General features: G+C 44.0%; 1 protein-coding gene across 1 annotated transcript; it reads left to right on the top strand.

Annotated features, from left to right (window-relative positions):
* Positions 1–1,819: 1,819 nt before the first annotated feature.
* Positions 1,820–21,448, top strand: LOC126484776 (probable cytochrome P450 304a1). The gene is given in 9 exon segments (XM_050108372.1): positions 1,820–1,919; positions 8,623–8,871; positions 10,959–11,122; positions 13,235–13,528; positions 15,545–15,662; positions 16,061–16,246; positions 18,909–19,012; positions 19,494–19,635; positions 21,276–21,448. Coding segments are annotated over 9 exon segments (1,530 nt in total).
* Positions 21,449–26,229: the final 4,781 nt, after the last annotated feature.

The raw sequence follows: 26,229 nt of genomic DNA on the forward strand, positions 1-26,229 counted from the left end.
ACCCACACAGCTTCTTCTGTGACATGGCGCAGAAAACACCGAACTCAGTGAATCTCGTTCATGCGACACAATTTCATGTGGATGTTCAGTATCCCTCATTCTCCCACTGTGGTGATTAACTTTTCCTGATAAATGGAAAGTTGCTTCGCCGCTGAGCATCAGATTGTAGGTGAAATGTTCATCCTTAAATGCTTTCTGCATTGCGGTGTGAAATTAAGGGCGCCAGCCTTAATCTTGCGGTATTAATTTTTGCACGAGCTACAGATGGTACAGCGTGAAATATAACCACCGTCTCAAAATATTCTACACGGTTTGCTGCGATATTGCAACTTCGTGAATTGCACAGATCGTTGACTTTTTTGGACTGCATAAGAAACTTTCACTGTTCCACGTGGCACAGTTGGTCGACCAATGCTTCTCTGTTACAGAGATAGCGATTGTCCACAAGTTGTTGATACGACCAAATAGTGCTCTGTTTACAAGGTGGTTCTTTTCTAAAGCTCATTGTGAATGCTAGCTGCAAAGTTGTCACCGAGAAATATCACACATGTTCCAACACACAAAAACTCTTTCCCAGCTTTATCGCCATTTTGTTAAGCCGCTACACTCCTAAGCCATATGGTGGACACCAAGCAAACTCGGAGAATTTATAGTTCTATTTATGCATAAGTCATATGTGTACATGTAATACTTTGGAAAAAAGATCGAATGGTTTATAGTAGCACTGAATATGAATGAAAATTATTACATCCTACCTAGATATTATATTGTATCAGTGCTGTATCCAAGGGAGTGAAGACAGCACCCCAATGTCTACGTCATTTTGAGATGGATCCTGGAAGTTAGTCTTTGCGAAACTGGAACTCGTGGAAGGAAGGTTATTGTGGAGAGATGGTTTAGCCACAGCCTGTAGCTTCTTTGAAGGAGTAGTAACGAAATGCGAGTGCTTGCCATGGGTCGGAAGAGCTTTATCCCACGAAAGACAAGTGTTCTGATTCGAGTCACAGTTCTGCACATTGTTTTACATTGTTAGGAAGTAGGAAATCAGCACACAGTAGATTGCAGAGTGAAAATTCAACCTGGAAAGAAGTGATTATCAGAGGAAATGACGAGGCATTGACAGTCAACAGACAAGACAGTAAAATGTCGACATAAAAGTTTTCTGATTGTGGGACCGCGTCATAATGTATAAAACTACTACTGCCGGATAAAAACCAAGGTTTCAGCCACTGTTACAGCGGCCTTCTTCTGGGTCCAGCAGCAGTGATTTTATACATTATGGCGCTGTACCATGCCCAGCAAACTTTCATGTCGACTGACTCTGGTCTCGGAAGCCTAAGCAATTATAAGAGTAAAATGTGTCATTAATTATCTTCAGGGAATTGGCTTTAAAGAAGATGTCATTTACCCCGCACCTGAGTTGTGCCGTTTCATTTGATACGTAAGATTTCCTGATGATGTATCAGAGTAGATGTATTTGTGTCGAATCATGACGACATTCCGTCGCTGCAGATTGTTGTTGTTGTGTGATAACGCGAGGTTTTGTGGGAGTACCTTTCCAGTGAGAGAGGAGCTGAGTCACGACACGTGGCGGTGTGGGCGTGGCCTCCGAGGGGCGGGGCATCGTTATCTCGGAGGGGCCTCGTGGTGTGGGAAGCGAGCGTCGCGATGCTTAAAAAGCAGCTGAGGGGGTCCGTGTGGTCAGAAGGCAGAAAGAAAGCAACATCACTAGTAGTCTACCTGTGCATCTAGCATGATCAGGGAACACGAGGACCTCCGGTGAAGAATCGACGGAGCCTGAAGACCGAGACCTACCAGAATGTCGCCTCTCGCTCTCCTCCTGAGTGGGGTGATCGTCGTGCTGCTGCTGATTTTGCTAGTCAGGACCGCGTACTCCAGGCCCGACAACTTCCCTCCAGGTACGTACTTCCTGCTATCTTTGTATATTAAGAGGCTGAATACTGGATCACAGCTTTGGTTTCATCTGTCTCCATTGTGCACATACTACATGGAAATAGCCGGCAATCTGTCAATGGCCAGTTACTTAGCCTACACGCACCATGTGTGGCCAATAATGATCTCCATATTTTCACTACACTGTTGATGCAATATTTACTTCCCTTCGTAAGGTGAACTCCAGTCATTACTAAACAAGATACGATCATACAGAGTCTCTCTGCAAATATGTAGGTCCCTCAATATGGCTATACTCATTTGTATCGTGGTGTCACTGCACACAGTTCGGTGTTACCTAGCACCTACATCTACATCTACATGGTTACTCTGCAATTCACACTTAAGTGCCTGGCAGAGGTTTCAGGATACAGGTTTTGAGCTTGGACACCCACGGAGTGTCCATGGAAATGATTGTATCCCAAAACATATGTAGTTAACGGTTTTAATATTTTACTTGAGAAAGGCTGCACAGCCGAAACGACAGAGTACACAGAATAAAATTAAAATGGAAGTAAATAACAGCCGGAGCAGGAAACTTGATTCTTTCAAAAAGATAGTGGATTCTTCGTACTAACACTATCGCCCCATTCTGAGAATGTATCTCTGTTTATTTCTAACAGTCTCTCCATATTATAAATTAAAGTCCTCCATCGCGATTTTCTATCTGTGCCATATGGTTACCCACAGGTTTTAAAATTCTTTTCACTAGAAGATAGACTGACTACACCAGAGAAGTCGTACAGATACTTATTGCTGTCCATGTGACGCTGCTTGTTAATGTATTAAATCGTACTCAGACATCCTCTAATACATCTACGTGGATTTAATTTCTGAGACTCTCTAACGACATCCCAGTGGGCAATCTGTTTTCTCCTCCCACAGCAAAAAATTTTATTAGTTTTTCCTGATCAAGTGCTTCTATTCTGTTTCGACAAGCAGTGAAACGGTTTACACCTGCAGTATTATTTAGGTATGAGAGAGAGTGTTGTTTTTCTTCACTGTTACTATAACATCGTGTTTAATTCGTTGTACACAGAACTAGTACAACAACAAGGTGTCTTTTATGGCACCTCATGGCACACAAAATGATTTTCACTTCCTACAGATCTTATGTATGCACGGATGCAGAAGTTTCCGACAGGCAGATGTAGCTTCAGGTGACCTCTGGGAAATGTGTTGCGACCTTTAGTGCTCGTGTTTTACATTAATCACCTTGTAAACAGTGTTAGATAAGAGGAACTTCAATTTTTTCCGGGTGATACAGTTAACCACGATAAAGAACTGTGTGGTAAAAGCTGCTCAAATACTCAGTCGGACCTCGACGAAACTGCGAATTCGTGGAATTTAAATTTTCAGAAATGTAAAACCGCGCACTTCCCAAACTGAAGAGACGTAGTATCCTGAGATTTCAATATCAATGGGTCTCAAATGAAATTGGTCAGATCGTTTGCACACACGGATACACCAGTTTTATGGATATAAAGTGGAATGACCAAATAGGCTCAGTCGGAGTTACAGGAAGTATCGGACTTCCTTTCGTTAGGAGAATACTAAGGAAATACAATCAGCTGGCAATGGAGAGTGTTTGAAAATCACTTGTGCGATCCATTCTAGTATATTACCGAAGTGTTAGGACTCACGCTAAGTAGAGCTGACAGCAGTTACTGAATGTATCCAGAGAAAGATAGCACAAATGGACACAGATTTGTTTAACGCGTGGAAGAGTGTCATGAAGATTCTGGAGAAACTAAAATGGCAGAAGACAGGCACACACAATCCCGATTAAGTCTCCTTATAAACCACAAAGCCTAATTTTAAATGCTAAATGTTGGAGTGACTACAGCTCCCTATGCATCGCTCGCATTGGGATAGCGAAAACAAAATTAGTCTCATTACAGCGAACTCAGAGGCGTTTAGACATTCTTCCCCATTCCATAAGGGAATGGACCGAGAAGAAACCCTAATAACTGGTAGAATTGAAACTACGTTTTGTCGCGTATATAAAATGGTTTGCAGAATATGGTTGTAGCTGTAGTTGTAAATGGACTTACGTATTATAAAACAGTAACACCATAAACAACATGAGCAAAATACACTGCTGGCCACCGTAAATGCAACACCAAGAAAGACAAGAGGTAGCACAACAAAATTTATTTTGTAGATAACATGTTGATCAAGTATCAAATGATTACGTTTACAGACGTCTGTGACATGTGGTTCCTGCCAGAATCAGTAGCCAGAGTAGCCGCCATTGTTGGAGATCACCGCTGCCACACGTCTCGACATTGAGTCAAAGAGACGTTGGATGTGTTCCTGGGGTACAGCAGCCCAAGCAGCTTCCACACGTTGCCAAGATCATCTGGTGTGGCAGCTGGGGATGTAATCTGGGTCACTCGTTGAGCAACCATGGACCACATGTTTTCTATCGGCGAAAGATCCGGAGAGCGAGCCGGCCAGGGAAGCAATTCAATCTGGTTATTGACGAAGAACCTTTGGACAGTGCGTGCCACGTGTGGTCGCGCATTATCCTGTTGAAATATGGCTGTGGCCGAGCCCTGAAGGTAAGGAAAGACAACTGGCTCCAGCACCTCGGATATGTAGCGCCGGCTATTTAAAGTACCGGCAATGCGTACTAGAGGCGTGCGAGAGTAATATCCAATACCGCCCCATACCATAATACCCGGTGCAAGACCAGTGTGGCGGTGCATAATGCAGCTGTCCAGCATCCTCTCTCCACGGTGTCTCCACACTCGAATCCGACCATCGTGGTGCTGCAGACAGAAGCGTGCCTCGTCAGTAAAGACAACGTCATTCCATTCTGCCGTCCACATCCGTCTGTCATCACACCATTGGCGACGGAGACGTCTGTGGTTCTGCGTCAATGGTAGACGAAGCAATGGACGTCTTGCGGACAGACCACTCTGCTGTAAACGCCGTCGAATGGTACGCGCAGACACTGGATGACGCGTTACAGACGCAATGTGCTGTGCTATGGTTCGGGATGTCACTGAGCGATCCGTCACTGCCATGCGCACAATTTGCCTATCAGCACGTGCAGTGGCGCACCGAGGTGAATGCGATCGGCCACGTCGGTCCGTCGTACCCTCCTGCATCCAACGGTCACATATCCGCATTACAGTTGTTTGGTTTCGTCCAACACGACTAGCGATTTCTCTGTATGATAATCCACAATCTCGGTAAGCCACTATCCTTCCTCTGTCAAACTCGGATACTTGATCAAACGATGTTCGCTGTTGTCTACGAGGCATTACTGATCGTCTTGTGAAACAACCACAAGGTAAACACACGTGCCGAACGTACACTCGTTGAAATCGCCAAGCCTTAAATGGCGCTATGAGGCGGCGCCACAGGCGCGCGTGATGTGCGTCTGCGCTGAAATTGTAATAAGTTGCATATCTCATCGCTGCAAACCCATGGTGTAAATTTCACTTAATTCGGATGCTTCCTTCAGGGTGTTGCATTTACGGTGGCCAGCAGTGTATTTGTCTGCAACTTAAAATTGTAACGAAAACATTGCTGCTGGCACACATCATCAGAAGTCAACACTGTAACATGTTGACATTTAGATTCCCCCATACTTGCTTACTAGGAAACTTCCCATCGCGCCACCCTCAGACTTAGTGGCAAAATGACCCACTGATCCACTTCCACCTCTTCAAAAAACGGAACACAGAACAAACATTTAAACAAGAAAGAAGTGCACTGATATTTGGATAAAGAAGGAAAACAGAAACAGTGAACTGTTCAAGCTTACGATTCGCAACATCTAAGGAACTGCAGGAAACATGGCACTGTGGTTGTATGGGCACGGTGTTGGAATACAAAGAGAGAAATCTGTGTTCATCTCCCTTGTGTCCCATTTTTTTTGTCACAAATTTATCAACTGTCCGTCCCATCATTGAAGTGTCTGTTCTCTTTCTGTAGTCTTAGAAATTGTCATACTATACGTTGGTTATACAAGGTGAGTCACCTAACGTTACCGCTGGATATATTTCGTAAACCACATCAAATACTGACGAATCGATTCCACAGACCGAACGTGAGGAGAGGGGCTAGTGTAATTGGTTAATACAAACCACAAAAAAAAAAAAAAAAATGCACGGAAGTATGTTTTTTAACACATACCTACGTTTTTTTTTAAATGGAACCCCGTTAGTTTTGTCAACACATCTGAACATATAAACAAATACGTAATCAGTGCCGTTTGTTGCATTGTAAAATGTTAATTACATCCGGAGTTATTGTAACCTAAAGTTGACGCTTGAGTACCACTCCTTCGCTGTTCGATCGTGTGTATCGGAGAGCACCGAATTACGTAGGGATCCAAAGGGAACGGTGATGGACCTTAGTTACAGAAGAGACTGGAACAGCACATTACGCCCACATGCTAACACCTTTTTATTGGTCTTTTTCAATGACGCACATATACATTACCATGAGGGGTGAGGTACACATACACACGTGGTTTCCGTTTTCAATTACGGAGTGGAATAGAGTGTGTCCCGACTTGTCAGGCCAATAGATGTTCAATGTGGTGGCCATCATTTGCTGCACACAATTGCAATCTCTGGCGTAATGAATGTCGTACACGCCGCAGTACATCTGGTGTAATGTCACCGCAAGCTGCCACAATACGTTGTTTCATATCCTCTGGGGTTGTAGGCACATCACGGTACACATTCTACTTTAACGTACCCCACAGAAAGAAGTCCAGAGGTGTAGGATCAGGAGCACGGGCAGGCCAATTAATGCGTCCTCCACGTCCTATGAAACGCCCGTCGAACGTGTACCTCACCCCTCATGGTAATGTACATGTGCGTCAGTGAAAAAGACCAATAAAAAGGTGTTAGCATGAGGACGTAATGTGCTGTTCCAGTCTCTTCTGTACCTAAGGTCCATCACCGTTCCCTTTGGATCCCTACGTAATTCGGTGCTCTCCGATACACACGATCGAACAGCGGAGGAGTGGTACTCAAGCGTCAACTTTAGGTTACAATATCTCCGGATGTAGTTAACATTTTACAATGCAACAAACGGCACTGATTACGTATTTGTTTATATGTTCAGATGTGCTAACAAAACTAACGAGGTCCCATTTAAAAAAAACGTAGGTATGTGTTACAAAACATACTTCCGTGTATTTTTTTGTGGTTTGTATTAACCAATTACACTAGCCCCTCTCCTCAAGTTCGGTCTGTGGAATCGATTCGTCAGTATTTGATGTGATTTACGAAATATATCCAGCGGTAACGTTAGGTGACTCACCTTGTATAATATGAGTCATGTGGTAAGAACATATTATCGTCGCAAGTAAATGTGATGAATAATAATGAGAGCTGGCGAGATGCCGGCAACGGCCTTGCCGCAGTGCCTACACCGGTTCCCGTGAGATCACCGAAGTTAAGCGCTGTCGGGAGTGGTCGGCACTTGGGTGGGTGGCCATCCAGGCCGCCATGCGCTGTCGCCGTTTTTCGGGGTGTACTCAGCCTCGGGATGCCAATTGAGGGGCTACTCGACCGAATAGTAGCGGCTTCGGTCAAGAATACCATCATTACGACCGGGAGAGCAGTGTGCTGACCCTACGACCCCTCCCATCCGCTTCCTCCACTGAGGATGACACGGCGGTCGAGATGCCGCATAGACCTCTAACAGAAATGAGAACAACAAATAAACGGGTGTGAACTATGTTACACAAAACAATTCAAGAGTCAAAACTTCCATAACGGAACGAAAGAGTCATGAGTTGTGTGGAGCAGTCGGAGATAACGTACATCTTAGATCCCTTCGTTAAGCGTCGCTGTTACAAACGGACGTGCGCCACGACACAGATAAAAATCTGAATACAAACAGATACGTCAATGACCAGACGAGCACCTCATAATTCTTTTTTTAAAAAAAGTAAGTGAGGCTCGAGGGAGATTTGATCCCACATTGCCCCCTTCACAGTCCAACACCGAGACCACATAAACACGAAGAGATAGCCACTAAAATTTTCTCAGTGTTACATACTCGTATCTTTGCCTTGGACCGTTCCCTGCCTCTGTTTTCCTTCTTTAGTCACAGTTCACTATACGTTCTTCCTGTGTTCAAGCTTGGTCTTCGTTCAGTTTTTGACGGGATATCCTTTGGATCATCTGACCACTAAATCGGAAGGAGTGTGATGGGCAGCTCCTCTTCGTGGTAAAATATGCTTATAATGTGGCTCACATGGTGTATAAATTATTTGCACGTTCCAATGATGTCAGAGAGTTCTTCAACTCCAAAATGTCCCACTACATGTTTCTTCTCCGTAGCGTATATGTTGGCTTTTCACTTTCTATATAGTGATAGCATTTACTTTCGATCTTGAAGATCTTCAGGTCCACAAATTGTAACTGAAACGGATTTGCGGTACTCCTCTGCCCAGAATTTTTCGACGTAAACTAAGTGTCCTCGTCTACCTTTTATTTAATGAAATAAGGATTGTTCTGTAGGTGCGTATACTGTTACATAAGCATATTGTGGTTTCAAACACAAGCGGTTTGATTGTGTGCGTCACCTAAACAAAATGACATGTCTGAATGCAGTAGTTGGCAAGTCTGCTTCCACCTCTGTTTCCGCTGTTACCTGCATGGCAGAACTCACTTCCAGTGTTGTATGTTACAGGGCCCCCTGCGCTACCAATATGGGGGAGCTACATCCAGCTGTTGTTAGAGAACTACAAGTTCCCGTACAAAGTGATGGACGCCTTCACGCGCCGCTACAACTCCAAACTGGTGGGCTTCTACTTTGGGCCGCTACCCGTGGTGGTCATCAGCGACTACGAAGCTGCTAAGGAGGTCTTCAACAACCCCAGTCTGCAGGGCCGCATATCCAACATCGCCATCAAGCAGAGGATGCCGCATGAGGACCTAGGCAAGCACTGACTGCTACCGGCAGAAGGAAGTTTAACATTAATTTAATAGTTTTCCCTGTTTAGTTTCTAGCTTTACGCTCATGCAATATGGAATCATTCCATATCTGGTATTTACTTTTCACTTCAACCGTAAAAAAAGTGTAAGGTAGAGTCCCAAAATATAGCCGCCTTTTTTCGATCACTTGTTTGTCCATTAGAATGCGAGAAAGAGGAAGAACACATGCCCATTACACTCCCAAGTATGTTTACTATTTGTGCTAGTGTCAAATGATGTAACAGCATTATGCAAAATGTAGAAAGTAATGATAATTAAAGAAAGTGGTTATTCTTTAGTTATGAGTATTGTGATCCAAATAAGACCCTATGTGTTAAAGGTATGCAAAACTTTGAGAGTTGGCAAGAAAATCACTAAACACAAAAGAACTTGCAAAAATTATTTGATACTAGAAAACATCCGAGTATTGGCATTTTCTTTTCAAACACAGAGTGTAAATAAATTTAGTTTCGTCCACTGCATATTTCGTGGCGTCGACAAAAGCACTATAAGCACTGAATTCATTTTCGCCCTTTGTTGTCCTGGGAAAACAGTGCATTGCAGACTGGACATTTTTCATATTCACCGCCGTCATTTCCATCACCGACATCTTTTATGGGAGCCATATCAGGAGAACGGCCTGCATTACAGACTGTGATTGATTACCAAAGATACAGTTGATGTGAAATGTGTTCAACAAATCCAAGGTAAAACAGACATGGCTGACTTTCTATGGTTAAAAAACTGGACAGGTAACATTTATATTTGACAGTGAAGCACATTCCGTAACTAAAACGTAACAAAAACTCACCTCTTCTCCAAAAACAAAAAACAAGAATCAGGACTATCACAAATAATGCTTCTAGTTTCATGCACTCCCCTTACTGGGACCCTCTGAAGACGACGCTTATACCGCACCATTGCACCATTTGCTAGAAAGTTTAGAGAGGGTGACCATATTATATTTGGCTTCTTTACACTTCACAAATCACTCACATTTCACGAATCTTGGTTTTAGGTGCACGTCAAAATCGGAACATGTGACCACTTTCTTTCTAAATAATAAAGGTGCTTGTCAGGCTTCTTCAGTACGTCATGTTTCTTCGTTATCAGGTATTTAATTTTTAAAATAAGATCAAGTTAATGAAGAAGAACATGAAAAATGTCTTTTGTTCTTATTATTTTGGCCAACTGCTTTATTGTGTTCCCATACTACATTTATCAGTTGTTATAGCTCACCCAGATTATAGCAAATAGGACAGCATCGGCAGCCCAACAGATGTTGTTGACCTTCTTCTGGGTACAGGTACTACGTGTCGTGAATCCTGAAGTGTAGGGAAGATTATGATACATTGGCTTGGAGACATGACAGCCAGGTCTTCAGTGAGTCCACACTGAAGTCTTTTATGAGCTGAGTGTTATCAATATTGTTGAAACAGAACAAAAACATTACAAAATAATGAAAATGTACAAATCTATACAAACACAGACACACACAGATGGAAATACCAAAATCATAAAGTAGGATAGCTTAGGAATGATACTGGCTGATCACAGTATTAAAAACGTAAGATCCAGTCACTATTTAACACTTTACTGCCTGAAAGCCTAGGCTGGGTTCAGACGTGAAACAGTATTAAAAATTTTCACTGCATCTGGCTCGTCGTTAGCTAAAGAGGGCACCTCGCTGCTATGAATCTGCCCTTTCTCCAAAATAAGATCATCTTTCGCCAAAACGTATAATGGACATTGATAAAATGTGATGTACAGTGAACTGTAGGCCACAGGTTTAGAAACAGTGGCTTTAAGCTCTTGTAAGTGGCCATTTTCCTATTTGAAAGGTTGGCACGTTTGCTTCATTTCAGTGGAGTGACTGACGTTAGGTACACCTTGGCAAATGGTTGTCTTCACACCCTCCCAACCACCCCCTCGCTCACAGTTTCGTGGCACATTATATTCCGTGTAATATCTCAGCAGAGGTTCATAAACGAATTGCATAAGTTTCCTCAACGTCATATGAATGTTGACGAGGCTACGTTCGACGCTGTGCAGGCATAAACTTCAGAGTGGGCCCAGAGCTGATGGAGCAGCGTCGCTTCACGCTGAGGTACCTGCGAGACTTTGGCTTCGGACGGCGTTCCAACCACCTGGAATCGGAGATAGAGGCCGAGATGGCGGAGCTGGTGGAGCTCATCCGGGGAGAACGACAGGATGAGGTGAGTCCCAGGAACAGCCTTCCTTCTTGCTAGCTGCAGGCAACGTAGACAAGCAGTGGTGGTCGCACTCGTGATGTTCTGGAAATCTGTTGTATTGGTGATAATCTGTAATTACTGCAAGCGTTACGATAGTTCTTCACTGTAGTCCGTGTGCTTTAAACAAGTTAGTGGCAGTATCAGTACGTAGGATTATTACTGTTCACAAAACATACATGTTACAAAAATGGAAGTACTGTATGTACGTGCTCCTGTGCGGTTTATTGTTCCACATCTCCTAAGCCACTGGCCCAATTTCAAGAGCCTACACGTATCCCTTAACATTAGACAACAATCGCTGACGGGATAAAAATCAAATACCTATCGTAGCTCAGGATGTATGATATCGTACATACTGAGATGCGTGAAAAACTGCCGCATCATGCACGAAATTTTAATTCATTCACTCTTTACTACTAAGACATTCCTACAGACCAGTCAAGAAAATCCCTGATACCTGGCAGGGCTTTTGACAGGTTTGAACTCAGAAGGGCAAACAGCTGCAGGCGAAAACGATATCCGTCCACAGAGTTATGAAGAGGCGTTCCCATAAAGACGTTTACAAAATCGCATTGCAGACACGCGAAGCAGGTGCGCAGAGCGTAAAAAATACTGCCCGGAATCATGTTTCTTAATTTGGATGCTGTTCTTATAGATTTGTAAATGACGCATATTTCATTGTACGACTGTTTCATAAGTAGAAAGCTGTTTTCACTAGTACGTGGAGACAAAATTTTTTCCTACTTCTCTACAAACACATTCTTTTGGCTTCCTTCTGAGTAACGTCGTAAGCTCCAGATGACTGTTTACAGAGCGAACTCTTACTAGATAGGACTGGGTGAGCAAAGAGAGAGGATTCAAGAAGAGCACTGCATTACGTCACATGTTTATTTAGTGATTTAATGTAAAAATTCCGAGAGCGCCATTCCTTTGAGAAGTCAGATAATCAATAGTTGTGTCCTTGTAGATTTGGCTAACAGACAATGAAGATAAAATCAGACAGAAAATGTGTGTGAATTCCAAATGCACCAAACTGCTGAGGTCATCGGTCCATAGACTTACATACTACTTAAACTAAATTAATCTAACTGAATGCTAAGAACAACACACACACTCATGCCGAAGGGAGGACTCGAACCTCCAGCGGAAGGGCCACGCAATTAGTGGCATGGCGCCTCTAACCACGCAGCCTCTCTGCACGGCTGAAATCAGACAGATTCAAGCTTATACGGAGATTTATAAAGAATATTTCTTTCTGCGCACCATTCGTGACTGGAAGTGGAAAGGGGGAATGTGCCAATGGTACACAAGGTACCCCTGTCACACTCAGTAATGAGGGTTGCAGAGCATAGACGTAGAATGACTAACTGCTCAGCTTGACTGCTCAGAAAGGTGGCTCCTTTAAATAGCGACCAGAAAAGCCATAACGGTCAAATTCAGCCATATAACGACCTCATATTGCAGCTGGGTACCTCATCGTGGTGTTGTCCAAGAGCCGGTCGCGGTGGCCGAGCGGTTCTAGGCGCTTCAGTCCGGAACTGCGTGACAGCTATGGTCGCAGGTTCGAATCCTGCCTCAGGCATGGATGTGTGTGATGTCCGTAGGTTAGTAATGTTTAAGTAGTTCTAATTTCTAGGGGACTGATGACTTTAGATGTTAAGTCCCATAGCGCTCAGAGCCATTTGAACCATTTGTTGTCCAAGACAGAATATGTGTTAATCAGCTACACATGCTGCAGATGACTGTTCATACCTGCAACTACGTTAACTTAACACCTGGAATGCACTGGTATGATATGCAAGATTGGAACTCAGTGGTTGTGTTCTGGACTGCCAATCAGGTGTAATGCACATTCTTTTTGGACTCTATTTTTGTTTAGTGTGGTGCTTATATAATCTTTGGCGGTAGCTTTAAGAACCATGAACTGGAAGGATTTTTTCAGTTCTGTGTCATTTCTCTGAGCAGCTAATAGTCCAGCAAAGTGTAGCCCTTTCCATTTTATGAGTTTTGAACTTTTGTACCTAACTACATTACTGTAAGTGGCTTCCCTATGGGTGACTGGTGACGTTTCGACAGGTTGTGGTGCAGTCGTCATCAGGAGGAGACGGCAGCCGGCGCGTGCTGCTGCCTGATGCGCTGTTCCCCGGTTTCATCAACGGCTTCATGCCGGTGGTGGCGGGCAACCGGCTGCCGCGGACAGCAGACGGGGTGTGCCGCTACCTGGGGCACGCGGGCCTGCAGACGGCCAGGGCTGGAGACGCCACAGGCGGTTTCCTCACGCTGCACTCCGCACTGGCCTCCATCGCGCCTAAAATGTCGGGCTACCATGACACGGTCGAGTCCGCCGAGAAGATTCTGGCATACTTCCATGTGAGTACTGAGATACCCACCACTTTACTTGTCGGCAGAGGCAAGAAATCTAGAAAATCCAATTTAACTACAGCTGCCTTTAGCTGTTATGTAGACGAGAGATGGGTATCCAACAGCAACTCTAGAAGACTCAAACAAACGGCAGAGAGACATAGAGAGGTTCGATGACTGGTGCAGGAACTAGCAGTGACCTTGAGCGTAAATATATCTACATCTACAGCTGTGTGATTACTCCATTTCACTCTTAAATGTTCTTTTGTGTTATCATATATATTGTATTTTGTTACTTTGGTCAACAAAGTATTTTGCCATTGAACCGAGCAGATTAGTCAATGAAATTTCGTGACTAGATCTCAATACAATGGAAAACATCTTCGTGTTAATGACTCAACTTCCTTATCGTGTCACTGACTCTCTCACCACTATTTCGCGATAATGCATAATGGGTTGCCCTTCATTGAGCTTTATTAACGTCCTCCATCAATCCTATCTGGTAAGCGTCCCATACTGTGCAATAATTATCCAGAATAAGGGGGACAAGCATAGTGTATGCAGTCTTTTTCTTTGGTTTGCACGGCTTTTGGTTCACATTCCACACAAATGCTGTGTTAACAATTTAAGAGGTTCGTAATTTAGTCAATACTAATTTAGTTGGAACAATTATTCACAAATGGAGTAGGGTGTAGGCGGGGAAGGTGGGCTAGCCAAAGCTATTCAATTTCACCATTTCCAACCAACCCCTGGAAACAGTAACATACCTAAAGTAACCATCTGTATTGATAATATAAAACAAACTGTTTGAAAGAAGCAGATGTTTGAGTTTCATCGGAAAGATCTCAAAGCAACATGATTCACTCTCGAGAGAAGAGGCTTATAAAACACTTGCTCAAATGAGGAGCGAATATTCTTAATCAGTCCGGACCCCTTACCAGTTTAGGTTAAATGGAGAAAACCCAAAGAAGAGAAACATATTTCATCAAACATTCGTTTAGTTAGCACGAAAGCGTTAGTAAGATGTTCAACAAACTCCTAATGTACATGCTACACGAGAGACGTTGTGAGTAACGAAGAGATTTACTATTCCAAATCAGAGGTTTCCGGAGGTGTCGGACAACTTATTACTTCCCCCCACACGTGTCTCGCTAAATGAGCACGACGAGGAATCAAACAAGTTAGGGATCATATGGAGATGTATCGACAATCATCCTTCCAACGTGCCTATCGTGATTGAATTAGGAAAGGTGGAATAGATGATGTTAGGAGATGTACAATCTACTACGACATAAAGTGACTAGCGGATTGTAGATGTAGATGTATAATGTTCCTCCTGAAGTAGTAGGGCTTTCTGGCAAGAAATTCCTCCTCAGATTCTCTCCTGTCTACTAAATCCCCAGAAAAAACCATTACCCTGAGAATCTGATGAGAAAATTGAAGCAGATTTTGCTGAAATAACTGCTATTAAAGAGATGAGAAGCATTTCTCAGCAGATTCTTTTCCTGACGTATTTGACATTAATAATGTTCTCAATAGCATACCATTCTCACTTCACACGCCAAAACAGTGTCAACATAACTGACAAGATGATAACGCAATCCAAGTTGGCGAATTTTTTGCTTCTAAACAGAAGCCTTTGCTAAAAGGAATGCGTCTCATTCTTTCACCACAACATCAATTTTCTGCCCAAGAGGGAAGTGTGGCTGTCCATCGGACATCTGTTTCGTTCATCTGCCTGTCATTACAGACCAATAGGCGGCTGCTAGGGCAGTATTTATACTACTAGTCTACCGTCTCAAAGACTTAAACAGACGTGAGATCCACTAGTTACGTATCTGAGACAATATCTTCACAATAAAATTTTTACACTTCATGCACTTCATTTTGCGGTCTCCATATGTATCAATTCTGTATCTATAAATGGTAACTGAGTTGAGGCTGATAATGTAGAATAAAGTTAGGAATTGTTTTTTCTTCTCTGACAGAAATGTCACATAAATGACTATGTCTGTCTTTTTGCAGCAAGTGATCAAGGAACACGAGAAGACATACTCAGATGACCACATGAGGGACTTCATTGACAGATACCTGAGAGAAATAAAGGAGAAGAAGAAGACAGGGACTGACACAGTATATTCCAGTACATACTAAATGGAAGCTGTATCTTATTAACTAATAAACTTGCTCCTTTTTCTGTTAAGTTCTATCATAAAAGTATAAAAATATACAAATCAAGTGTCTTATAAGTGCTGTCATTGAGGGTTCGAGGGGTGGGGGACTTCATGTCTGTCGACTTTCACTTGACAAAAACTATTGCTGTTGCTGTGGTTATTTCGATATCGTTAACACCTATGTTCGCCACAATCGTTGTTCTCCTTATGGAGCCCTTGCTCAATATCCATCATGAGCGCCTGGATATGTTGAGCTGTTGCTCGATCTTAGTACTACAAAACGTCAGCACATCATCCAACATTACATGTAAGATGCTCTGTTACATTTGCTATACAATGTGTCAACAGCAGTTGTTTGTGTTCGCAGCTGACCAGTTGGGAGTCACCCTGTTCGACACCTTCTTGCCAGCTTCCATGGTGCAGTCAACAGTGCTCTCGTGAGCCCTGCTGTACGTGACCCGCCACCCAGAGGCACAGAGGCGAGCACAACTCGAGCTGGACTCTGTCGTGGGAAACTCCAGGCTTCCAAACCTCAACGACCGCCCCCCAGTGAGTATGCACTAGACATATAGCCACTGGGTCACACAAGTTGGCTAGTCGATACAACCCACCACCTACAGGTGGTGTCAGTCCAGCTGCAACAACTGTCTCACCAAAATAATTTCCACATCTCCTTCATCACATGTCACACGTCTTTACCGCAGCGCATCAGTGTAGGGTTCTACGCAGAGTGCTAGTATTATATACAGTCACGCTCATGTTTTTCTTGATTGGACGATATCAGAAGAGACTGGAATTTGTTTGTGATGTGTAGCCCACTCTTCTCACCACCATCACCACCACCAAGGTCGTCTCCTGATTAACATCCCCAGTGGATGGACAACCAGCACACATTATGGGCTGTTTTGCACCTTCCCCCCAGACGATTCAGACAGTCTGATGATCAAGAACTGTGAAGCACCACCTACTCACTTTTCACAAAACGTGAGAGTTGGGCACACTGGCCTGCACTCTGGAATAGCTGGGGTCACTTTTCAGAAAATGCTGATCAAGCCCCCATGCAGGGATGTCGATTTAGGTTTTAAATGTTTCCCAGATTTGATTAAGACAAATTCCAGTATAGAAAATTTGAAAAAGAATCTATCTGAACTGCTGCCCTTCACTAACGACCACACTTCCGGTATGATGTTAATCCTTTCTTTACTACCCAGACGAATTCTAGCAGTGAAAATTTTTAAATAACCCGCTTTCCCGTACTGTTACCCCTGATACGGTTACCGCTTCATCCTAGCTACCACGGTAATGGAGAAAGTTAATTATTATCGACTGAATACCTGAATATTCTGTGCTTTAATGCTTCAGGACAAGAATGGAGAGATGAATATGGAATAAAATTATCTGACTACCCTTAGAAACATATTCTCTCAGGAATTTGTAACCAGTCATATCCTTCTTCTCCCAAGGCCATAACTGGTAACGAAATTAGAATTACGTATTACATTAATTTTTGTGTTAAGCGTATCACATAGCGCAATTCTTTTCACAATCGATAATTCAATATACACTCCTGGAAATTGAAATAAGAACACCGTGAATTCATTGTCCCAGGAAGGGGAAACTTTATTGACACATTCCTGGGGTCAGATACATCACATGATCACACTGACAGAACCACAGGCACATAGACACAGGCAACAGAGCATGCACAATGTCGGCACTAGTACAGTGTATATCCACCTTTCGCAGCAATGCAGGCTGCTATTCTCCCATGGAGACGATCGTAGAGATGCTGGATGTAGTCCTGTGGAACGGCTTGCCATGCCATTTCCACCTGGCGCCTCAGTTGGACCAGCGTTCGTGCTGGACGTGCAGACCGCGTGAGACGACGCTTCATCCAGTCCCAAACATGCTCAATGGGGGACAGATCCGGAGATCTTGCTGGTCAGGGTAGTTGACTTACACCTTCTAGAGCACGTTGGGTGGCACGGGATACATGCGGACGTGCATTGTCCTGTTGGAACAGCAAGTTCCCTTGCCGGTCTAGGAATGGTAGAACGATGGGTTCGATGACGGTTTGGATGTACCGTGCACTATTCAGTGTCCCCTCGACGATCACCAGTGGTGTACCGCCAGTGTAGGAGATCGCTGCCCACACCATGATGCCGGGTGTTGGCCCTGTGTGCCTCGGTCGTATGCAGTCCTGATTGTGGCGCTCACCTGCACGGCGCCAAACACGCATACGACCATCATTGGCACCAAGGCAGAAGCGACTCTCATCGCTGAAGACGACACGTCTCCATTCGTCCCCCCATTCACGCCTGTAGCGACACCACTGGAGGTGGGCTGCACGATGTTGGGGCGTGAGATGAAGACGGCCTAATGGTGTGCGGGACCGTAGCCCAGCTTCATGGAGACGGTTGCGAATGGTCCACGCCGATACCCCAGGAGCAACAGTGTCCCTAATTTGCTGGGAAGTGGCGGTGCGGCCCCCTACGGCACTGCGTAGGATCCTACGGTCTTGGCGTGCATCCGTGCGTCGCTGCGGTCCGGTCCCAGGTCGACGGGCACGTGCACCTTCCGCCGACCACTGGCGACAACATCGATGTACTGTGGAGACCTCACGCCCCACGTGTTGAGCAATTCGGCGGTACATCCACCCGGCCTCCCGCATGCCCACTATACGCCCTCGCTCAAAGTCCGTCAACTGCACATACGGTTCACGTCCACGCTGTCACGGCATGCTACCAGTGTTAAAGACTGCGATGGAGCTCCGTATGCCACGGCAAACTGACTGACACTGACGGCGGCGGTGCACAAATGCTTCGCAGCTAGCGCCATTCGACGGCCAACACCGCGGTTCCTGGTGTGTCCGCTGTGCCGTGCGTGTGATCATTGCTTGTACAGCCCTCTCGCAGTGTCCGGAGCAAGTATGGTGGGTCTGACACACCGGTGTCAATGTGTTCTTTTTTCCATTTCCAGGAGTGTATAATATTTTCCCAATATTTGCATTTTATACTGTTGAGATGACGTTATTTCTATGTACATAGAAACATACCTCGCACTCTTCAGATAATTCATTGTACAACCAATATACTCCCATCTTCCCATCATTCATCAAAGAGAGTTCTTTTATGTTTATAAGAATGTTATGTTTATGATAATGTTATGTTTAACATATTAACAACAACCTGTTGTCTGCAGCTTACTGTACACAGAGGCCATCCTGCGAGAGACGATGAGGATACAGACGCTGCTGCCAATCGGGATCCCCCATGCAGCTACAGAGGACACAACCCTACAGGGGTACTCCATACCAAAGGTCAGTTCACAGTCTCTGCCTCCTAATGGAATCCTTCATGTAAACCGTCAGAGGGAATCTCTACCACTGTTGGTCTCCTCTGTACCAAAGTTAAGCCATGTACCTCTGTCCCCTGTCTGGATGCTCCATACCAATGGTCAGTTAGAACCATTACTTCATATTGTAATGCTCCATACCAAAGGTCAGTTGGAAACCTCCAGATCCTGTTGGGATACTCAGTAGCAAAGTCAGCTTTTGGTCTCTAGCTTCTGCTGTTTGGCGCAGGAAGACGAAGTATTTAAAAAGGTTTGGTGCTGTGGTAACTATAATTTCATATTAATTACAATACTTTCATATTTAAACACATTATTTGTACTTTACTAAGTCGGAGTTTGAGTGACATGTGGGTATTACAATATCTACAGAAGTCATGTGTGTATTACTTCTCTAAGCGTCACAGAGATAAAAATTTCTGTGTGCTAATTAATACATTGTGTTGCAGGGAACTGTGGTGGTGGCCAATTTATGGAGCATGCACATGGACAAGGGTGTGTGGGGAGACCCAGAGAACTTCAGACCAGAGAGATTCCTCGACAGCGACGGCACTCTGTGCACCAAGGACCTCACATTACCCTTCAGCACTGGTATGTGTTACCATGTCCTAGTAATTTACTTTCAGAGTGTTTAAGCGTATAAAATATCCAGTTTTTGTCGCTATATTTCAACGTCTACCGATTGGAAAGTTGGTTGGCTTCTGTTTCTTCTTAAGCCGATCTCATTGAAGTTGACAAGCAAGTGGGTGGCTGTTTTAGCACAGATGAAGTTCAATGCAAGAATGTAGGTTTCTTCAGTTGAAACCCATTTTAATAACCTCCTTTTCAGTGTGTGGTTGCATGTGTGACTGGGCTGTCTGCAATAGCAGAAGAAACATTCTTCATATGACATAGTCACACCAAAAAGGATTTTACTGAGAAGGCCAAGAAGTAGTTCATGTTGTTATTTCTTTCCCGTAGAAAACAGAAATTATGCCATTTTCTGTCTCTGAAAATAAGAAAAAGTCAATTTTTTTATTGCCATACAGGGTGTTTCCGTAAGAGCGTGCAAAAATGTAAGAGGACATAGGGAATGCTCTACTGACCAATTTGGGGTAGGGAGCTTGGGGTCAGAGAAGCCAGCTTAAGGAAATGTGGAAATAAACTAGTCTACCGCTTTGTCTAGCATTACTGTATTCCCAGCTTATTTACAAATAACACACGTAAAAGTTTACGCGTTCTGTACTGTTTATTTAGATGTACATTGTTTATTTCCTGCAAGGAAATAAGGAATGTGATCCTGATTACGAGGAAGTCATGATGGAAGTTTTGTTTACTTTATTTGTCGATAACGAGGGTCTGTTGTCCCATGGCAGAAGGTGTTATGAATGAACAACAGATCCATTCATTACTCATTGCTGTTAAGTGACGTGTAGTACAATACGATGGAGCAGTACTGGTTCAGTATTTCCTGGCCTTTGGATCGGAATGGGAGGTCCTATTCCATCTCCTGCCAGGTCACCTGACCTGAATCCCCTTTTTTTATTTTCTATGGGGATATCTGAGGTCACTTGTGTATGAGACTCCAGTGGATACGGAGATGGGAATAGCTGCCTGTGATGTGATTCGAAACACGAAAGGGATTTTTGTCAGTGTGCGTCAGAATCTTATTCGTCACAGACGTGCTCGCACTGAGGATGATGGCAGTCAGTTTCAGCACATTTTGTAAGATACAATTCAAATGGTAGGTTTATTTTGTCAGTGATGGTTTTAGCATTTAACTAATGTAAATAAAAAAGAACACAGTCATGTGATTTTATTCCTATTATCTCCTTAAGCTGGCCTCTCTGACCCCAGATTCCTTACCTCAAATCGTTCAGTCGAGCATCCTCTATGTCTTGTTACATTTTTGCACGCTCTTACGATAGCACCTTGTAAATTAACCTTTTGCAAAACTTTATTAGCATTTGCTTCTGTTCCTGTCTTCTAATCAGATTAATTATAACATTTGTGTTGCCTGCAAAAATTATCACTTTTGTGCAACTCCCTTTTTGTTATCTCCATAGTTGGTAATAATTTTTTCACTGTCAGAATTATTCAGCAGCCCACTTTGATTTCTCTTCGTTGAATATGATTCAGACTAGTTGTGTGTGCCACCAATTTAATAAAACATGAGTTTTAATTTTATCTTTATTACATGTCTCTCGGTATGCAATACACATTAACCAGAAATTATTTGTATGTGTTCGCAGGCAAGCGGGTGTGCCCTGGGGAGACGTTCGCCCGGCAGAACGTGTTCCTCATGCTGGCGACGCTTCTGCAGAACTTCTCAGTCCGGGCAGACGGCCTGCCGCCTCTCCACTGCAACATCCCGGGGGCCATCGAGACCCCGCCTGCCTTCTGGGCCCAGTTTGAGCCTCGGTGAAGGCTCCCATCGCGACACTGTTGCCACACAACGAGTTTCCTGATGCATCCCCCGTCAACAATGCTATAAAACACAAAAAAGTACATATTGTGTTCTGGTGTTAGTAAGAGGTAGCATGTCATGGACTCAGAAGAAGTCGTTATTTTTTACCTGTCTTCAATGAAGGCACATAAAGCTCAACATAGCACTGCGAACTATCATGTCAAATGTTGATTTCTACAAGACTGATTTATTGTTAATTTTAAAATATTTCATGAATTTGTACAGTATTTATTACACAAACTTTATTTATTTTATTAAAATATATTCTCATTATTTATAGGTGCTCTGGTGTTGTTTATTATCCTTTGGTAGTTGTCAGATATTCTACATCTGCATCCACATCCATACTCTAAAAATCACTGTGAAGTGCATAGAAAAGGGTACTTTCCACTTCACCACAAACTTTTTCTCCCATTCTATCTGCATATGATACGCATGGCAAATATCTTCTTGAATGACTCTGTGAGCTCTGTAATTAGTCTAACTTGTTTGCATGGATGCTCCGAGAGCAACACTACGAGCACTAGGGTATTCCTAGATTCCTCGGATAAAATTGCCTCTCAATCTGCAAGCAGGCCTTTGCACTTTAATTAATATCCGTGTCCAAACCAATGCTAGTTAAGACTTCCACCACATGCTCTCCTATGAGTCCTGCAGACATTCATTCTCTCGCACAGCATTCTTTGTGTGCTTTCAATATCTCCTCTTAATACTTTTTGGCATCAGTCCATTTGAGCAATATTCTAGGATGAATCTCACAAATTTTCTGTAATCAATCTCCCTTACAGACGGATTGCATTTTCCCAGTATCCTAACAATGAACCACAGTCTTAACACCTACTGTACCTACAATAGTGGAAAAATGGAAATCTGTGGTAAGTTCTATGGGACCAAACTGCTCAGGTCATCGGTCCCTAGTCTTACACACTACTTAAACTAACTTAAACTAACTTACGCTAAGGACAACACACACCCATGCCCGAGGGAGGACTCGAACCTCTGACGGGGGGAGCCGCGCGAACCATGGCAAGGCGCCTCAGACCCCACGGCAACCCCGCGTGGCGACAACTGTGGTAATTCTATTTCATATCCCATAAAAGTATTACAACCATTAGTTGTACTTGTCGATTCTTATTGTGACTCATCAATGTCGAAGTCACATGATACTACAGTTTTGCCTTTTGTGAAATTCATGATTTTACACAATGTCTAGTAGATATGGAATTATTTCATGTCATAACTGAGTCAACTGCTGGCTGTTAGATAGAAGCTAATAGCTCACCTCATATGTGAAATATCGTGGCATATAGGGTACTGATGAAATCCTAGGTTACCTAAAAAGAAACAAATGCACTGAAATTAAAGCAATGGATCAATGAGTACGAAACCAATGAAACTGACATGAAATGAAATTATATAATGATATTATAAACAGTGAGATTTTTCTGAATGGCGAAAAAACGCAGGAAACATCCTCAGAATATTTCCTGAATTATCTTCTTGAGATATACACCTACGCGTTGCACTTGCATGTCTCTTAACATCTTTTACCTATTTTCCACTAGATCGCCGCATTTTCTTATGTCTTGGAATCCATCAAAGAGCTTCCTTGGGCGACCTAATATCCATTCCCTTGATTGCATTTCCCACCCACCTCAATTTCTATCACATGCATAATATTACTATACGTATTCTGTTCCATTATCCATGTGTCCTCTTTGCACATACTAAATTTGTTGCAATCTAGTTAAAATTTTTATGGAGGTTTATGGATCCTAGACAAAGTGGCCATTCATACTCACACCTTGAATTTGAATTCTCTGGTCATAAGTGTATGGACACACCTATGTAACGCAGAATAGATCACTAGATGTCATGAGAGTCGAACCTACCGGTGTAGAAGGAGCCTGGTAGTATTGTATAGTCAGTAGATTAGATTAGATAAGATTAGATTAGTACTTGTTCCATAGATCATGAATGCGACACTTCGTAATGATGTGGAACGTGTCAGGTTAATGAAAGGTGTCTATACAAGATCCTCAGTGTGTTTTTTCCAGTTCAACCCCTCATCAATGCATACACCTAGAAATTTTGAATATTCTACCTTAGCTACCTTAGCTACCTGATCGAAGTCTACATTTATCAATGGTGTCATTCCATTTACTGTGTGGAACTGTACATACTGTGTTTTGTTAAAGCTTAATGAGAGCCCATTTGCAGAGAACCACTTAAAGATTTTCTGAAAAACATCGTTTACAATTTAACCAGTTAATTTTTGTCTGTTGGGTGTGATACCTATACTTGTATCATCGGCAAAAAGTACCAGCTTTGCATCTTCGTGAATATAGAATGAGAAGTCATTAATATATATTAAGAACAGCAGAGGACCCAAGATCGAACCTTGCAACACCCCATTCGTGAGTGTTCCCCAGTTTGAGAAATCACCAGTTTTTTGCACATTATGTGAACTGCTTATTTCAACTTTCTGCACTCTTCCAGTTAGGTATGATTTAAACCGTTTGAGCACTGTCCCATTCATACCACAGTACTTGAGCTTATCTAGAAGTATTCCACGATTTACACAATCAAAAGCCTTTGATAGATCACAAAAATTCCCAACGGGTGACTTCCGGTTACTGAGAGCTTTTAATATTTCATTACTGAAAGTATATATAGCATTTTCCGTTGAAAAACCCTTCTGGAAACCAAACTGACATTTCGTTAAAACTTTATTTTTACACAGGTGTGAAGCTACTCTACAATACATTACTTTTTCACGAATTTTGGATAAGGCAGTGAGAAGAGAGATTGGGCAGTAGTTGTTGACATGAGAAGTATCCCCTTTTATATGTAGTGGTTTAACAATGGCATACTTCAGTCTATCTGGGAAAATAGAGAAGCAGTAACAGGAGAATGTGTCTGTGAGGAGAGGCCAGTGACTTGGAATGTGTGCTAGTCGTTGGATGTCACCTGAGAAACAAATCCAACAGGGATATTTCAACCCTTCTAAAGCTGCCGAGGTCGAGTGTTAGTGACGCGACGGTGAAGCGGGAACAACCACAGTCAAATCAAGGCCAAGCACACCTCATATACTGACGGACAGGGTCCGTCAAGGTTAGCGGATGTTGGTTGTGAAAAGTAGCGTGAATTTAGAGGAGAAGGAATCACTCGTGAGTTCCAAACTGCTACCAGAAGTACAGCTAGCACAATGATTATGCATAGGCAATTAAAATGACTGTGCACGATGATCGAGCAGCTCATAAGCCATAAATTTCTGTAGGCAGTGCTAACAAACGCTTGAGATGAGGCAAAGAACGACGCCATTGGATAATACACTCCTGGAAATTGAAATAAGAACACCGTGAATTCATTGTCCCAGGAAGGGGAAACTTTATTGACACATTCCTGGGGTCAGATACATCACATGATCACACTGACAGAACCACAGGCACATAGACACAGGCAACAGAGCATGCACAATGTCGGCACTAGTACAGTGTATATCCACCTTTCGCAGCAATGCAGGCTGCTATTCTCCCATGGAGACGATCGTAGAGATGCTGGATGTAGTCCTGTGGAACGGCTTGCCATGCCATTTCCACCTGGCGCCTCAGTTGGACCAGCGTTCGTGCTGGACGTGCAGACCGCGTGAGACGACGCTTCATCCAGTCCCAAACATGCTCAATGGGGGACAGATCCGGAGATCTTGCTGGTCAGGGTAGTTGACTTACACCTTCTAGAGCACGTTGGGTGGCACGGGATACATGCGGACGTGCATTGTCCTGTTGGAACAGCAAGTTCCCTTGCCGGTCTAGGAATGGTAGAACGATGGGTTCGATGACGGTTTGGATGTACCGTGCACTATTCAGTGTCCCCTCGACGATCACCAGTGGTGTTCGGCCAGTGTAGGAGATCGCTCCCCACACCATGATGCCGGGTGTTGGCCCTGTGTGCCTCGGTCGTATGCAGTCCTGATTGTGGCGCTCACCTGCACGGCGCCAAACATGCATACGACCATCATTGGCACCAAGGCAGAAGCGACTCTCATCGCTGAAGACGACACGTCTCCATTCGTCCCTCCATTCACGCCTGTCGCGACACCACTGGAGGCGGGCTGCACGATGTTGGGGCGTGAGCGGAAGACGGCCTAACGGTGTGCGGGACCGTAGCCCAGCTTCATGGAGACGGTTGCGAATGGTCCTCGCCGATACCCCAGGAGCAACAGTGTCCCTAATTTGCTGGGAAGTGGCGGTGCGGTCCCCTACGGCACTGCGTAGGATCCTACGGTCTTGGCGTGCATCCATGCGTCGCTGCGGTCCGGTCCCAGGTCGACGGGCACGTGCACCTTCCGCCGACCACTGGCGACAACATCGATGTACTGTGGAGACCTCATGCCCCACGTGTTGAGCAATTCGGCGGTACGTCCACCCGGCCTCCCGCATGCCCACTATACGCCCTCGCTCAAAGTCCGTCAACTGCACATACGGTTCACGTCCACGCTGTCGCGGCATGCTACCAGTGTTAAAGACTGCGATGGAGCTCCGAATGCCACGGCAAACTGGCTGACACTGACGGCGGCGGTGCACAAATGCTGCGCAGCTAGCGCCATTCGACGGCCAACACCGCGGTTCCTGGTGTGTCCGCTGTGCCGTGCGTGTGATCATTGCTTGTACAGCCCTCTCGCAGTGTCCGGAGCAAGTATGGTGGGTCTGACACACCGGTGTCAATGTGTTCTTTTT

The sequence above is a fragment of the Schistocerca serialis genome, chromosome 6, assembly GCF_023864345.2.
Source record: "Schistocerca serialis cubense isolate TAMUIC-IGC-003099 chromosome 6, iqSchSeri2.2, whole genome shotgun sequence".
Taxonomy (NCBI): domain Eukaryota; kingdom Metazoa; phylum Arthropoda; class Insecta; order Orthoptera; family Acrididae; genus Schistocerca; species Schistocerca serialis.